This window comes from Salmo salar, chromosome ssa25 (assembly GCF_905237065.1).
Source record: "Salmo salar chromosome ssa25, Ssal_v3.1, whole genome shotgun sequence".
NCBI lineage: Eukaryota > Metazoa > Chordata > Actinopteri > Salmoniformes > Salmonidae > Salmo > Salmo salar.
In genome coordinates this window covers 29,571,277-29,587,680 of record NC_059466.1, presented here as the reverse complement: position 1 = coordinate 29,587,680, position 16,404 = coordinate 29,571,277, and the positions used below count along the sequence as shown (strand labels likewise).

Sequence of the window (16,404 nt, the reverse complement as noted above, 5' to 3'; positions counted from 1 at the left end):
AAATTTTCTGTAGAAATTGTTCAAAGTAGTCCTTGTTCATAGAGTTGTATGATTTGTTAGACTTTGAAACCAATGTTTTTTTTTTGTTTGGCATACTTTTTTAAAGTGAAAATTCTGAGTCTCGGCATCATTCCGTTGTTCAGAAGTGACTTGTGGCACAGTCGCACAATTGTAGATCCGTGTGTGTACTATATGTTCATCTGTTTGTCTCCCTCTCTTTTTTCCATGTTCTCTCCTGACCTGCCCTTTCGCTACCCATCTGTAGGTAAGAGTTCTCTTCCTCTGCCATTACATAAAACTGTGACGTGTTAAATGTTCATTTAAGTCTTCACTTTGACCACTTGACAGCGTTGACCAGTAATGGCATCAGATGGTGGACCCCAAATGGCCCCAGGCCCCATGTATTTACTTACTACTGCAGGCCTCTGGCTAAAGCATTCTAACTGTCCTGCAGGGATGCATTGCTGTAAAAGGGGCTGTCCTATCGACACTCAGTAAGAGTCACAGCTGACCGGTTCAAACCGGTCGCTTCCACCCACGCACCACAGCTACTCTCTCTCGCTCCATCCCTCTGGCTTTTTCTTCCTTTGTTATTCTCTTTTTCTCTGTCCCTCTGGCCTCTGCTTTCTTAATATCATAATATAAACACACTCATATGCGCATAGCAACTACATTGGCCTCAACAGTAGTAGATATGCTGTAGGTTGTATCTGTGAGTGTGTTACAACTCAGGACATAGGACACAGGCCAGTGTCTTGAGTTAATTAGCACAGAAATACCTTTGTGGTTTTCTGTTAAAGTAGCATACCGGTAGATGGACTCATTCTCTCACTGTGTTAGTGGTCCATAAATACACACCCAAGGTAAATAAATATACAGTTGAAGTCGGAAGTTTACATACACCTTAGCCAAATACATTTAAACTCAGTTTTTCACAATTCCTGAAAAATTCCACTGTCTTAGGTCAGTTAGAATCACCACTTTATTTTAGAATGTGAAATATCAGAATAATAGTAGAGAGAATGATTTATTTCAGCTTTTATTTCTTTCATCACATTCCCAGTGGGTCAGAAGTTTACATACACTTAACCTCTCTTGGGCAGGTGGGACGCTAGCGGTTCACACTATTCAACAGCCAGTGAAAAATCAGAGCGCCAAATTCAAAACCACAAAATGTCATAATTAAAAGTTCTCTAACAAAGGACTATTTTACACCATTTTAAAGGTACACGTTTCCTTCATGTAACCACATTGTCCGATTTCAAAAAGGCTGTATGGCGAAACCATAAAGTTAGATTATGTTAGGACAGTTCCACCACAAGAAAAAGCACACAGCCATTTTCCTAGCAAGGACAGGCGTCACAAAAAACAGAAAACCAGCTAAAATTATGCACTAACCTTTGACGATCTTCATCAGATGACACTCCTAGGACATCATGTTACAAAATACATGCATTTTTTTGTTCGACAAAGTTCATATTTATATCCATAAACCCCATTTTACATTGGCGCGTGATGTTCCGAAAATATTTTGCCTCCAATACTGCCGGTGAACCAGCACAACAATTTACAAAAATACTCACCATAAACGTTGATAAAATATTAAACTGTTATTCAAAGAATTATAGATGAACATCTCCTTTATGCAAACGCTGTGACAGAATTCGAAAAAGCTTCACGAGGAAAGCACACTTTGCAATAATCTGAGTATTGCGCTCAGAAAAATACACTAGGCAATACAGATACCCGCCATTTTGGAGTCATCTAAAATCATAAATAGCATTACAAATATTCACTTACCTTTGAGGATCTTCATCAGAAGGCACTTCCAGGGATCCCAGGTCCACAAATGTTGCTTTGTTCGATAAAGTCCATAATTTGTCCAAATAGCTCCTTGTTGTTAGCGCGTTCAGTTAGCAACTCCAAGTGTAGGAAGCGCGTGGAAAATGTCACGACGAAAAGTAAAAAAAATTCTATTTACGTTCGTTCAAACATGTCAAACGTTGTATAGCATCAATCTTTAGGGCCTTTATCACTTAGAACTTCAATAATATTCTAACCGGACGATTGCAATGTCTTGAAAAACGTTTTGGAACACAGCTAACTCTCACGTGAATGTGCGCCAATGAACGCCAGTACCTTCCTGAGTCAACAACTTCCAACTTCCTCTGTTCACTCTCTGTTCATCATAGATGCCTTAAACAACTTTCTAAAATGAACCCTAAGTCACTGTGTGTTCGATAGGCAATGACTTGAAAGGACTACAAGCACCAGAATTCTCACTTCCTGGTTAGATTTTTCTCAGGTTTTTGCCTGCCATATGAGTTCTGTTATACTCACAGACGTCATTCAAACAGAAGAGGTTTTAATGACTCCAACCTAAGTGTATGTAAACTTCCGTAGTCCATGTATGGCGCTGCAGCCACTGAGCCATGTGTGTGTGGGATCACGCACTTCTTATGTTAGCCCTCCGTCGTCACTGCCTTTGGCCTGACGCAGTCTCTAGTTAACCTGTCTGGGAACCGAAGGCTACTCATAATGTACTGAAGCGAGCGGGACTTGTCGTCACGAATGTGCAAAAAATATATATTTTTACGTTCGTTCAAACATGTCAAACGTTGTATAACATAAATCTTTAGGGCCTTTTTCAACCAGAGCTTCAATAATATTAAAGGCGGACGATTGCATTGTCTTACTAAACGTTTCGGAACAAAAGGGTTCCCATGGGCGCCCGCGTCATAGTAGTAATGGCCCTCCCCCTGTGACCAACTTCCCAAGCCTCTCTTTGGGTCAGTTTCTACCATAGAAGACTCAAACCACTTTGTAAAGACTGTTGACATCTAGTGGAAGCCTTAGGAAGTGCTAAATGATTAATAAGTCCCTGTGTGTTTCAATGGCAAAGGTTTGAAGTGATTCCACACATCAGATTTCCATTTCCTGTTAGGATTTGTCTCCCATATGAGTTCTGTTATACTCACAGACACCATTCAAACGTTTTAGAAACGTTAGTGTTTTCTATCCAAATCTACTAATTATATGCATATTCTAGTTACTGGGCAGGAGTAGTAACCAGATTAAATCGGGTACGTTTTTTTATCCGGCCGTGCAAATACTGCCCCCTATCCCCAACAGGTTAATCCACTCACTTCTTCCTCTCTCTCTCTCTCTCTGGACATCTAATAAGATACAACGCACACACGGAGGAAGGAAGGAATGGGTAAGATCCTATAGTTCTACAGGCCAGGGTTTAAGATTGACGGCCTCCCAGAATGAACTGCAGATTACAGATCAACAAAACTCATCTCTTTAAGTCAATATTCAAGTGTTAATCAAATCAAATTGTGTTGGCCACATAGACGTGTTTAGCAGATGTTATTGCGGGTGTAGTGTACCAATTTTCACTCTTCCACCTGCGTTTTAGGTTTTCTACAGGTCCAGTTTCTCACACAGTGAACACAGGAGGATTTGAGAGTGAGCAGTTACTGCTCTGTGTTCATCATTTAATGTGTAAATGATGTAATTTCTCCTATATTCTGGCCTGACAGACTTATGGAGACTGGGTGTATTGGAGCATGTAATCAGGAGCTTCAGTCGGCTCGTTCAGGGAGAACTATTATTATGAAGACCTTTTCAACTGTCAAAACAATTGCAAGTTCTATATGCCCGCACAACCAAGAGGTTCCCCAGTAAACATTCGGTGCTGCGGCACCCCATCATTTCTAGCTTGCTAGTTTGTTGGCTTGCTAGCACAAAATGACAAGTTCATATTTCTTGAGCCAACCAAAAAACTGAACAAGCGAGTTATATACACACACTGACTTGTTGCTATCAGATCTACTAAACAAAATGATCAATGTTTATTTCCTGTTTTATCTGTTTGCTCTGGTGGTGTTGGCTACATTAGGCTAGCACAGGAATAACCACATAGCTAACGTGATGTGACTGTATAGAAAGCTGAGCATAACCTGGTTATTCAGCTAGATAGATGAAGTTCCCTCACGACAGCCAACAATATAACTAATTGTTTACATCAAAAGTTGGCTAGCAGCAGTACAATCAACCTCCCCCCGTCCCGTCCTGTCTCCAATCTCTCTCCTAGGTCTTTGTTTGCTTCCTCCAAAACGCAACTATATTTTACCCAGGTGTATTGCCCACTTAGTTTCAACAAACGTACTGTAATTTTAATGAACTGCTAGCTTGTGCTAGGCATGTATTATCAACCTCACGTTACGAGACCTAGCCAGTGGTTTGTTTACCTTGTGGTAATAATTGTGAACTGCATATTAATTACACCAGGATGATATATAACACGAAGCAAACAAATTGCAAATTAACCTTAAAATATTCCATTCTGCACACCCTCATGATAGTGATATTTGCTAATGTCTCTCTCCTGAGCCTACCTTCATTACAAGGGTGGGGCTTGCACTAATCCATTTCATGTCGGCATGTACAGTAGCTGGCGTCCTTCAACATGGTTAGCCTCGTTAATTGTCTGATAAAAAAACAAAAACCCACAGTGATCTTGCTAGTATCAGCAAATTATTTCCCACACAAGTTCTCAGATGTGAGTGCTTTTCCTATATCAAATTGTATCATTTATAATGGAGAAAACATCTCAACAAAATGTAAACAATGTGTGAGGATTTGTTAATCCTGTTTCAGTATAGAAATGACAAGCCACATGTACAGGTGCATTGGACATGCCCACAAGGCCAATAAAAATCCCATCATACAGTGTGTTCGGAAAGTATTCAGACCTCGTGACTTTTTCCACATTTTGTTACGTTGCAGCCTTATTCTAAAATTGATTAAATCTTTTTTTTCCCTCAATCTACGCACAATACCCCATAATGCAAATGTATTCAAAATGTATTCAAAATTAACTGAAATATCACATAAGTATTCAGACCTTTTTCTCAGTACTTTGTTGAAGCACCTTTAGGCAGCCTCGAGTCTTCTTGGGTATGACACTACAAGCTTGGCACACCTGTATTTGGAGTTTCTCCCATTCTTCTCTGCAGAGCCCCATCATACAAATGCATAACAGTCATTTTCAACCAGGCAGGTGGCGACACAAAAGTCAGAAATAACGATATAATTCATGCCTTACCTTTTGAGATCTTCTTCTGTTGGCACTCCAATATGTCCCAGAAACATCACAAATGGTCCTTTTGCCTAGAGAGGTTAAGCTCTGTCAGGTTGGATGTTGAGTGTTGCTTGCACAACTATTTTCAGGTCTCTCCAGAGATGTTTGGTCAGGTTCAGGTCAGGGCTTTGGCTGAGCAAGTCAAGGACATTCAGAGACTTGTCCTGAAGCCACTCCTGCGTTGTCTTGGCGGCGTGCTTAGGGTCGTTGTCATGTTGGAAGGTGAACCTTCGCCCCAGTCTGAGGTCTTGAGCGCTCTGGAACTTGTTTTCATCAAGGATCCCCACAGCATGATGCTGCCACCACCATGCTTCACCGTAGGGATGGTGCCAGGTTTCCTCCAGACGTTATGCTTGACATTCAGGCCAAAGAGTTCAATCTTGGTTTCATCAGACCAGAGAATATTGTTTCTCATGGTCTGAGAGTCTTTAGGTGCCTTTTGGCAAACTCCAAGCAGGCTGTCATGTGCCTTTTACTGAAGAGTGGCTTCTGTCTGGCCACTCTACCATAAAGGCCTGATTGGTGCAGTGCTGCAGAGATGGTTGTCCTTCTGGAAGGGTCTCCCATCTCCACAGTGGAACTCTGGAGCTCTGTCAGTGACCATCGGGTTCTTGGTCACCTCCCTGACCAAGGCCCTTCTTCACCGCTTGCTCTTGGGCACCTTCAATGAGGCAGACATTTGTTGGTATCCTTCCCCAGATCGGTGCCTCGACACAATCCTGTCTTGGAGCTATACAGTCAATTCCTTCGACCTTATGGCTTGGTTTTTGCTCTGACATGCATGGTCAACTGTGAGATCATTATATAGACATGTATGTGCCTTTCCAACTCATGTCCAATCAATTGAATTTTTCAAGTTGTAGAAACCTCTCAAGGATGACCAATGAGGATGGAAAAAGGATGCACCTGAGCTCAATTTCGAGTCATAGCAAAGGGCCTTAATAGTTACGTAAATAAGGTATTTCTGTTTTTTATTTGTATTAAATTTGCAAACATTTCTAAAAACCTGTTTTCGCTTTGTCATTATGGGGTATTGTGTGTAGATTGCAGAGTTTTTTTAAAATTTAATTTAATCAATTTTAGAATAAGGCTGTAACGTAACAAAATGTGGAGAAAGTCAAGGGGTCTGACTACTTTGCGAAGGCACTGTATGTCTGCGTTGGTTATGCATGCCATAAGAAAATCTTACATCCACTTTAACCAAGAGGGTAGAGCACGCATAGTGGAGGCAATAGAAAAATAACCTGGAGAGTGACTACAGTGAAGTGTCACTTTTTCCATGGTCTGCAAAGTAGCCATGTAATGTATGAGTTCCATCCCTGTATGGCTGGCCGGGACACATCCCTGCTCAAATGACACTTGTAGCTAGCATGCCAACCACTGGAGAGTGTAGCAGAATGAAGAAAATCTGAGCAAATTTGCAGGAAGAGATCCTCCTGCAGCAGAGATGCTTAGGCAGGAGGAGACACTACTTCAAGTTTCAGGGGGTGTTACATCACAGTGGCCACTAGAACTCACCTGCAGCTTACCTCTGTGTGCAGTCACACCCCTTTCACCACCACCTATGCTACGGACAGTGTAACTCAGCTACCGACTGTGTGATCTGAGTCAATGTAGCAGAATGAAATACCCACAATGTATTCTGTGGGTGCTATATTTGCTCTGCTCTGCTGGCTGTTTAGATTGATGCGGAGGTGGTGAGTGAGTGTAGCAGAGGGGTGAGTGTATAGTACATGTGAGCTAGTTGACAGGTGAGTGCTAGGCTCTTTCTTAATTCATCCTTCCTCTATTCCTCTCCTCGCCTCATTAGTGAAGAATAATACAAGGGAGGGACCTTGTACATTCTCCACCAATACAGTTGCGATACAATACAGGTGAGGAGATGGGATGCGAGTAATAAGGGAAGACCAAGTGAGACAACTCTAGGAGCCTTTATTGTGGTGATGTCACCCGCTCTGAGATCTACAGTTCTGTTATCCTAGCCCAACCAAGGCCATAGTTTTGGTAGGATAATGGACGCTGCTTTGTGGGTGCTGTTGTGGACAGAGGTTGCATCCTAGGTCAGCCATACAGGGATTGGAAAACCCACACCAATGATCAAGGACATCAGCTGCAAATCTGTGCAATATCAGTACAGCACTTTGAGATATCAGCTGATGTAAGAAGGGCTATATAAATACATTTGATTGATTGATTGAACTTTCATTATCAAAAATGGATTCGTCCCCGGACTTAATGACCATCCCACCCACGAATACTATGGTCAAAACCTTGAGAAAACAACTTGACTAAGTTAGCTAGTTTAGCTGGCTAGCTGTTTGGGTTTCCGCAGTTAATTTTTGCTGCTCTTCAAAAAGTCGTTAAAAAGGTCTACAACATGGACCACCGCTTATTACATAACTTTATGCTAAGTGCTGCTTGCATTTGTCCCTTAGTTAAACCACTTTATGTAATGTCCTCGTCCAATAATGTGCAGATGGATACTTATTATTAGGCTATACTGTAGCATTTCAGAGAACCGGTGAGGAAAAGCCATATTGAGACCCTCTGGCTCAGAAGAATTTCGAGGCTCCGTTAGGGTCTCTTGGTAGTAGCCTACCTTTGTTTTCTCTGTGTACATGAGTATTCAAGTCTGATAGAGCGAATGATAAGTGGGTATATCACTGAGCCACATAGTTAATGTGTCTCTGTGAGAGGGCATGGATGGGCAGGGCTGGGTGATTGCTGCTGCCCACTGCCATCTTATACCCTCTACCCTCAGCTCTCTGCTGTGTCATGGAGCTGTAGGTTGGAAAGCTATTTGGCTGTCCTCTCTCTCTTCATCCAAACCAGATTGTACCGGTTTTCCACTACTGTTCCAGTCAGAAGTAGGACAGAGCAGGGCAATTCCACGGTAACGGAATTACGCTTTGGCTCATTCACTTTAAAATGTATGTCACACAAAAAACGTTATCGAAGTTTAACAAACCATACAAATCTATGCACAAGGACTACGTTTAACAATTTCTACTGAAAAATGTACAAAAATGAATTTGGTGCAAGAAATGTACAGATGCAATCTTTGGTAACGGAATTATGGTAAAATCTCCCTCAGGTTTTTTTATGGAACCACGTTTTCCAAAGACTGTTAAATATCTGCAGAAAGAATGGGATGTCAGCTATGACATGGCACCTTGAGTTTAAAGAAATCTCTTTTGGTTATTGAACTACAGTAAGTGAAGTGGGTTTACACCTTGTAATGGAATTATGGTAACGGAATTACATCATGGATCCCTGATCTCTACTACACAGAAATGCATAATTATGGATATGAATGTCATTTTCATGTTTCACAAATCTGGACATCACAGTAGACTACAGTGCAGTACAATACAACAGAGTAGGGTAGAGTTCAGTACAGTACAATATACTGTACTCTACTACTTTTCTGTACAGTATTGTACTATGTTTTAACTGTAGTATTGTACTGTGCTCTACTCATTGTACTGTAATGTACTGTGCTATCCAAACTTGTGAAACATAATTCTATGATGGGTTCAGATTTGGTCCAGTCCGGTTCGTCTGTGGATGTTATCATCAAGGCCAGGGTGGAGTGACCATATTTCAACTACTTTTTAACGTCCATGGATGTCCGGTGTTGGTCAGTGCTCAGCGGGTGTGGATGCTGGTCACAGTGAATGGAAATAGTGGGCTCATGGGTAGGTGTCAGTAAGAGGTGATATTAACTGGAGAGTGAGAGGGAGGGGTTGTCCAGACTGTTTTAACTCTCTTGGTTTGACAACCAGACAACAGAATGAGTAAGAAAACAGCTCTGAGCGCAACATAACAGCATGCCAGTGGAAGGGAGGACATTAGCAGGTGACCCAACTGTGGTTTGTGACTTATGATTTCCCATTGTAGCCAATTCAGTTGCAGTAATTCCATTTGTTTTTTTTGGGGCAATTCCATTCCCAAATTGGTAACGGAGTTATGAGTTTTAATCACTTAATAATTCATGAATAAAATCACTATGATTGGTAGGTCTTTCATTTTGTTACTCTGTGAACTTTCATTATCCTCCCTCATGAGTGAGAGAAATTAGAAAATATCTTGAAGATATGCAGGGTTTTGGTAACGGAATTACAAGGCAATATTTCTTAAAGGCGGCAATGAATTTAACTAAATATATGTGTTGATATTCCGTGAACATTATTGTGTGTTGATGCATTTCTGATAGCTTTTTCTGGTAGATGTTTTCTAAAACCCCTTTTCCATATGTTTATCCAGAAATCAAAGCCTTTGCTTATGCCTCATTTTTCAGATGGGGAAAGGGTTAAAAAATGTATAAGCCTTAATTTCCCAAAAATCTATACTCTTAGCTTTCATTTGACACCCAATTTGATATTCTGGACCAGACAGATGGACCGATGAAGAGAGGGATGGAGGGGGGAAGGGTGGGAGGGCAGGGCAGGGCAGGGGGAGTTTGATGAGCCGTAAATCTGTAGTAAGTGTTATTTTTTGGGGATCTCCATGAGCTGTTGTGATGGCAGCAGCTACTCATCCTGGGGTCCAGACAGAACATGAAACATGACGTCATACAGAACATTAATAGACCAGAACAGCTCAAGGATAGAACTACATACAAATTAAATCCCCTAGTTTGGACACAGAGAGGCTATATTGTGGAGAATTGGGATTAGAATGGGGATGTTCTATTTGAAGAGGTTAGAGATAAACACAAACATTATGTATGGGGAGGTTTGGCCTTGCTTTTCTGAAATATCAGAGTTCTGACTACAGTCTGTGTACTTAACTCACTTCACACACTATTCTTTCTTCTCTCTTGTGTATGTCAGTGGGGGATGGGTTGTGTGTTTTATTGCAGTTTTGTGTTCTGAAGTCTCCTTGCCGATGCCAGGTAAAAGCTGCTCAGTAGAACATGAGCTGCACAGGAGTACAGAGCACATCACACAAATGCATCCACAGACACGCATGCATGCATGAACACACTCCCCTCTAATAGAGCAACAGTCCTCAAGAACACAATGTCCCCAATTTATAGTACACTTGACACGTGTGTGTTTGTTTGCTCTAGTTCCAAAGAATCTTTGGGAAAAGCACAAACACACAGCCTGTCCAATGCATTTAAAAGCAGGTGGCTGGTTTACACTCTACGTCAGGCATGGGCAAAGGCCGGCCCGGGGCGGTATGCGTAATCATGCTCCGGTCACAAAGAATTTGGCTTGTAAAGTTTTGAAGAATGTATTTGTTATTCAAATTAAAACCCCAATGAATACTCACCTTTGTGTCATGATTTAACTCCCACCGCTTGTGGGACTTTTATTTCGAAGGCACAATATAAATAAATATATAAATAAATGCACGGGGACAGACAGTGACTGACAGGCTGACACACACGTCACAGTTACAAATAGTAGCTAGCTAGCTATAAATTGTGCAAAAATGAGTTTTTCAAAGGAAAGGAAAGTAGACAATGAATGTAGGGTGTTCCAGCCAAGAGTGGACATTGAAATATTTATTTATTGAGGTATCGGGTAAAGCTGTGTGCTTAGTGTGCAAAGAGAGCATTGCTTTCTTGAAAGACTACAACTTGTCCTGACACTTCCAGACAAAGCATGCAGAGAAATATAGGAATATGTCTTCTGAGCAGAGGGCATCAAAAGAGTTGCTTTCTCAGTTGCATAAGGGCCTTTGACAACTGCATTCAGCAAACGACAGAATTGTGAGAGCTAGCTATGTACTGTCCCACAAAATTGATAAACATAGCAAGCTATTCGTTGAGGGCGAATTCATTAAATAATTTTTTATTGACTCTGCAGTAATACTTTGCCCCGACAAAAAAAGAGCTGTTTGAAAATGTTTCCCTGTCAAGACGAACAGTGACACGGCGTGTTGAGGACATCGCAGAGAATATGGAACAACAGTTGAAAGACAAGGTAAAGGATTTCTCCTATTTCTCCTTGGCCCTGGATGAGAGCAGTGATGGACGTGACACGGTGCAATTGTTGATTTTCTTACGAGTCATAACCCCAGACTGTTAAATTACAGAGGAGCTTGCTTCAGTGCACTTAATGAAGAGCACAACCACAAGGAAATATTTATTGGAGGAGGTTAATAAGTTTGTGGCAAAGCTGGGACTGAGTTTTGAAAAGGTATCCAGGGTGCCCAAACTTGACAGGATAAAACTTTGGCCTTCTGAAAAGGATACAACATCAAGTAGCTGAGCTGAACCTAGATCAGAAAATAATTTTCCTGCATTGCATTATTCATCAGGAGGTGCTCTGTAAATGTGTCCTGAAAATGAGCCATGTTGTGGATACAGTCACTAAAGTGGTAAACTTCATAAGAGCAAAATCTTTAAACCACAGCCAGTTTGTCTCACTGTTGGAAGAGACAGTCGGGTCTTGCAGATCTACCCTTCCACACAAACGTGAGATGGCTGAGTTTGGGGAAGGTGCTTAAAAGGGTCTGGGACCTGAAGTCGGAGATTGCAGAGTTTTTGTAAATGAAAGGAAATATGTGGATTTCCGTCAACTGCAAGATAAAGAATGGTTGGCTGATTTTGCCTTCACTGTGGACATCATGGCCCTCATGAATGAACTGAATTCCAAACTACAAGGGAAGGTCCTTTTTGCACATCAGATGTACAGCCTTGTCAAAGCCTTCAAGGGAAAATGACTCATCCTGACCCGCCAAGTAGAAGCCAACAATCTCACCCACCTTCTGACATGACTAGTCTGTTCCCTATCAGATGACCAGCGGGAGAAGCATACATCGCTGCTGCGTGCTTTGAACAGTGAATTGTGAGAATTTCAAAGTGTTGGGAAATGACATGGTGTTGGTTTCCTCTCCTTTCACCTTCAATGTGGATAACGCTTCTACTGACCTGCAACTTGAGCTTATCGATCTTCAGTCTGATGCAGTGATTGGAGAACTATTCAAACAATGTCACTGACGAGGTTCTATGCATCCCTGGATGAACAAAACATTCTAAAGATTAGGAGTTATGCTCAGAAGATGTTTGGGTCAACCTATGTATGTGAACAGAATATAACACGTCAAGGCACAGATAATCCGTTACTGACTCTCACCTCTCAGCAATCCTGCGCATAGCGACGTCAGAAACTATACCTGACTTCACTGCTCTAGTCAATGCCCATCAGAGAGTTCATTGAGTAGTTTAAATGTAATCTTGAGCGTTCTCTCTTTCTTGTGTTTTTGTGCATACCCGTTAACAAGAGTTCTGTCCGTGGTGCTGAAAGCACAGTGTACTTTTCCCTCCGTGTAGTTCATTGCCTGTTTAATAATGAAAATACCTACCAAAAGGAGAACATGGAAGTGGTTTATTTCTGTGCATGTTAAAAAAGTAAAATAAGTAGCATATTTGGATGTGATTTACAGTAGATATGTCTGTCAACACAGTCATAGACATGTATAATCCTGTAATATGATTCTGGCCCGCGATGGCAAAAATATATGCTAATGTGGCCCTCCATGGAAAATAATTGTCCAGGCCTGCTCTACATGAATGGTACACATCTGCCCTTAGCTTAACCCTTCTGTTAACTGTGGCAGGTAATATGTCTGCTTTCTCACAGGCAGCCCAATTCTGATATTATTTTCACATCAGATCTGGTTGGCCAAAATACCTATTTGTGAAAAAATCAGCCTAATTGTGTGTGAGGTTGTATGTGCTGAATTTGGCATTGTTGATTACTGACACACTGTTCATTTAGATATCTAGTTTATACTGACAGTATATTGATGAGGACCTGTACTAGGTTACCTCACATGAATACTGGATGATTTTTTTTGTATGCATTTTTATCTAGACTTATCCAGTCTAATTTCCCAGAAAAGAAAAACAATTTGGTACATAATAGATTATGGATTATGATCTATTATCTGGTTCAAACCAGCAGGTAGTGTGAAGGCCTGGTCTGGAGTTACAATCACAAACCATCCATCTGCCCCGTCTGTCTTTCTGTCTCGTGTGTGTGTCCCCAGGCTAATAGTGTGGAAGCGCCAACCAATCCTGTTTGATTAAGCTACCACGCAGGGGGTCCATTTAATGCACTATAACATGTGACTGACCCCTAACACTTGATGAGTGTGCAGTATTATACATCCAACTCAGCTTAGCCCTCCCAATCCCCTCAGCTGCTGCAGTGGAAAGTGGAAGTAATGTTCTGGTTTGGCTAGCCGTCTGGAGTTCTAGGCCAATGTATTCTAGGCCAATGTATAGATCCCCCCCCCTCCTCTTCCCTCTCCTCATCTTCCCTCTGGCGTCATCGTCCCCTCTTTCTCTCCCATCGCCCCAAATCGCACAGCTCTACCATTTGTCTCTGTGGATAAGCCCCAGTTCATACCACACACACATTGATGTGGCCTAGCCGTGTTGGTGGTTGCATGTGGAGGGGAGCAGCAGTTGGTTCTAGGCTATAGTAAAGGCCTCTCACATCACCACCCCCCTCGTGTCACTTCTCATCAACAGCCCAGTGCCTCCACACAGACTGACTGGAGGGACACCACTGTTACAGATGCAGGCACGACTGACTGTTTCTTTCCCCATCTCTCTGTGTGTCTCTGTCCCTCTCTCTCTGCTTTCTCGGTTTCTGTTTGTCCCCTTCTCCCTTTCTGTCCCCCTCTCTCTTTGTCTCTGTCCTCCTCTCTCTTTCTGCTTTCTGTCTCTGACTTCTCTGTCTTCCCTCTCTCTGTTGCCCCTCCTCTCTTCATGGTTCATGTAAGAATTGCCAGCTTTTCCGCCCCAGGTCTTTCTCTTTGAGCGCTGTGTGTGTTCAACAGGTCTTTGAGCAGTGCATCATGCGTTTGTGTTTTCGGAGTGTTAGTCCTGCTAATACCAGGTTTCACGCCACATTAGTCATACCTGCTGCTCTTGTTTTTCTTACAAACACCTTTGTAGTGACCGCTGTGCGGATCAGCCTGCACTTTCAATCAGACACCTCTCCATTGATCTCGATCAGACCATACATGCGCCTAGCAGAGCACCTATGTGATAACTCAGCTTAGTAGACCTGTACTGATCTTAGTAATGTTTGAGCATACTTGTTGAATGGTGCACTGTAAAGCTCTATCTGAACCTATCAAGATGTATTGGATCCAGTTGACCACATGATGTTTAGTGATGGGGGGAGGGGGAAACTATACAGTAACCTATCACAGTATTATTTTGGATGATATTATATCGATACTTGACTCCATACTTGTTTTTTTCACTAGGTAGAATTATCGAATGCTAGTAGGGTGTACCTACATCAAAACTCTGGTATTTATCATAGCTTGTTCTCCATCTTTTTTTAAATAGTGGGCCAACATGTTTTCAGCACTTTTTATTTCCATGAATGATCAACTAATTTTATCATGCTCTCTCGTCTCTGCAGCAGACATATAGAGAGCAATATGTTTGGAACATCAAATCACAATAGAATTGCAGTATCGAATCTCAATAGATATAGAATCGTGAGAATTGCAATACATATCGTGAGGTCCCTGGCAATTCCTATCTGTCGCTCTCTGAGACAGAGCAACATGCTGAGGTGGTGCATCTGGTCCATTCTCCCCTGGTGAGAGCCGGAGAGAGCAGGACTCGGCTCTGTTGTTTGACCTGCTGCTGTCAGCCCAAATGTTCAAATGGCACCTCTCACCCTCTCCCTTTCTACCTCTCTCACGCCACAACGTAATGCCAAAATGGCTACTCATCATTTTGCCACAGTGAATTACTCCATCCATAGTTGTCCTATCCAGGCTTGAAACTTCCAGGATAGTCTGCATTTTTGGGCTATGGAAATGAGCCTAGATGTCCCATTGGTGATATGACAGTATAAACTGGGGGATATTTGTAAAATAGACCTACATGGAATCACCATCAGACAGTGAATGTTAAGACTTGCTATTTATAAACTGGGAGTTGTGTAATAAGTAGGCTATTATATATGGTAGGGATTAGACTGAAAGGACAGGGGCAGCATCTTTAACCCGCTGTTTCCCAAATTTCCCAAACAAATACAATATGACTGGATCAATCCCCTCAGGGTTAATTTGGCCAGGCATAATTAGGAGAACTATTAACAATAAAAATACAGTATGATGTTCTACAACATTATTTTCCACCAAATCACCATCTGTGGGCCTCACTAGTCCTCCATAACCGTTCACTTGAATTTACCAAACAATCAGAGCACTTGTAGCCCTAAAGGTGTCGTAATCAATATAAGTTATTGGATAGAGCATGAAGTATGTGGTCAGTTGTGTATGATTTAATGTCTCATCATGGGTCAGGTCAGTGTTCTTTAGGCTAAACTGCCACAGTTGGACATGTGACCAACAGGTAAGCCCCCCCTGCTTTGTCCTTGCCTGTGGTGTTCCCCTAACCCAGGCTGCTGGCTGACAGTCTGCAGTCGTGTGTGTTGTACTCGTTCTGTGCGTGCAGGTGTTAAGCCCACTGTTAGCCCACCCTACTGATGAGAAGTGACGGGAAAAGACCTGGCTCAAATACAGGGGCCAGACTCCCTGCCTTAGATAAGGGGTGGGGGGGTGTCAGGGGTCTGTCCTAAACACAGAGGGCTCCAAATGTACCCCATTCTGGAGGGAGAGGGCTCACCAGGGAGAGGAGGAGAAGCGGTGCTCATCAAGGCAGAAGCTAATCTGTGTTGATGCTTTTATGTAACACTAGGTCACATGACCTTGCAGTGCTGTGATGTCACGTCTGCCCTACACTTGTTTTTGTGCAATCAGTCGCTAGTTCTCCTGCCTTGGAGACGCATGCAGAGGATTGACACACACACCAACTGACACACGCAGCCCTGGCTTGTCCCCTCATCTCTACCAATGCTCTCCACACTCCGGTGGGACTCAGAGAACATAAAAAGAAAGGGTGCGAGGGACTAGAAAATAGGAATTTCTGATTCTACTGGAGGAGAGTGAACAGACAGCCCGATGAGAGAGCGGGTGGTACGGGTGCAAGGCCAGGACGAGATGGCCATGAAGCTGCTGTTCTGGGAACTGGAGCAGCACCTCAAGAGGTAAACTAAGACTGAAACTGGAAATAGACAATATCGACCTTGTCCTCCTTTCCTGGAGCTAGTCTACTGTTGACTATACCGACCTAGTCCCCCCTTACTGGAGCTAGTCTACTGTTGACTATACCGACCTAGTCCCCCCTTACTGGAGCTAGTCTACTGTTGACTATACCGACCTAGTCCCCCCTTACTGGAGCTAGTCTACTGTTGACTATA

The 16,404-nt window shown here is 42.4% G+C and overlaps 1 protein-coding gene across 3 annotated transcripts in view; it reads left to right on the top strand.

Annotated features, from left to right (window-relative positions):
- Positions 1–16,404, top strand: part of LOC106586529 (TSC22 domain family, member 1) — a 68,376-nt gene that overhangs the window by 39,929 nt on the left and 12,043 nt on the right. The window contains exon 1 of one of the 3 annotated variants that reach the window (XM_014173924.2): positions 15,895–16,191. The exons of the other annotated variants lie outside the window; for them this stretch is intronic. Coding sequence (XP_014029399.2) covers positions 16,106–16,191 — 86 coding nt within the window. The 5' untranslated portion in view covers positions 15,895–16,105. Of the gene's footprint in view, positions 1–15,894; positions 16,192–16,404 lie in introns of those variants that run through there. 3 annotated transcript variants of the gene reach the window in all.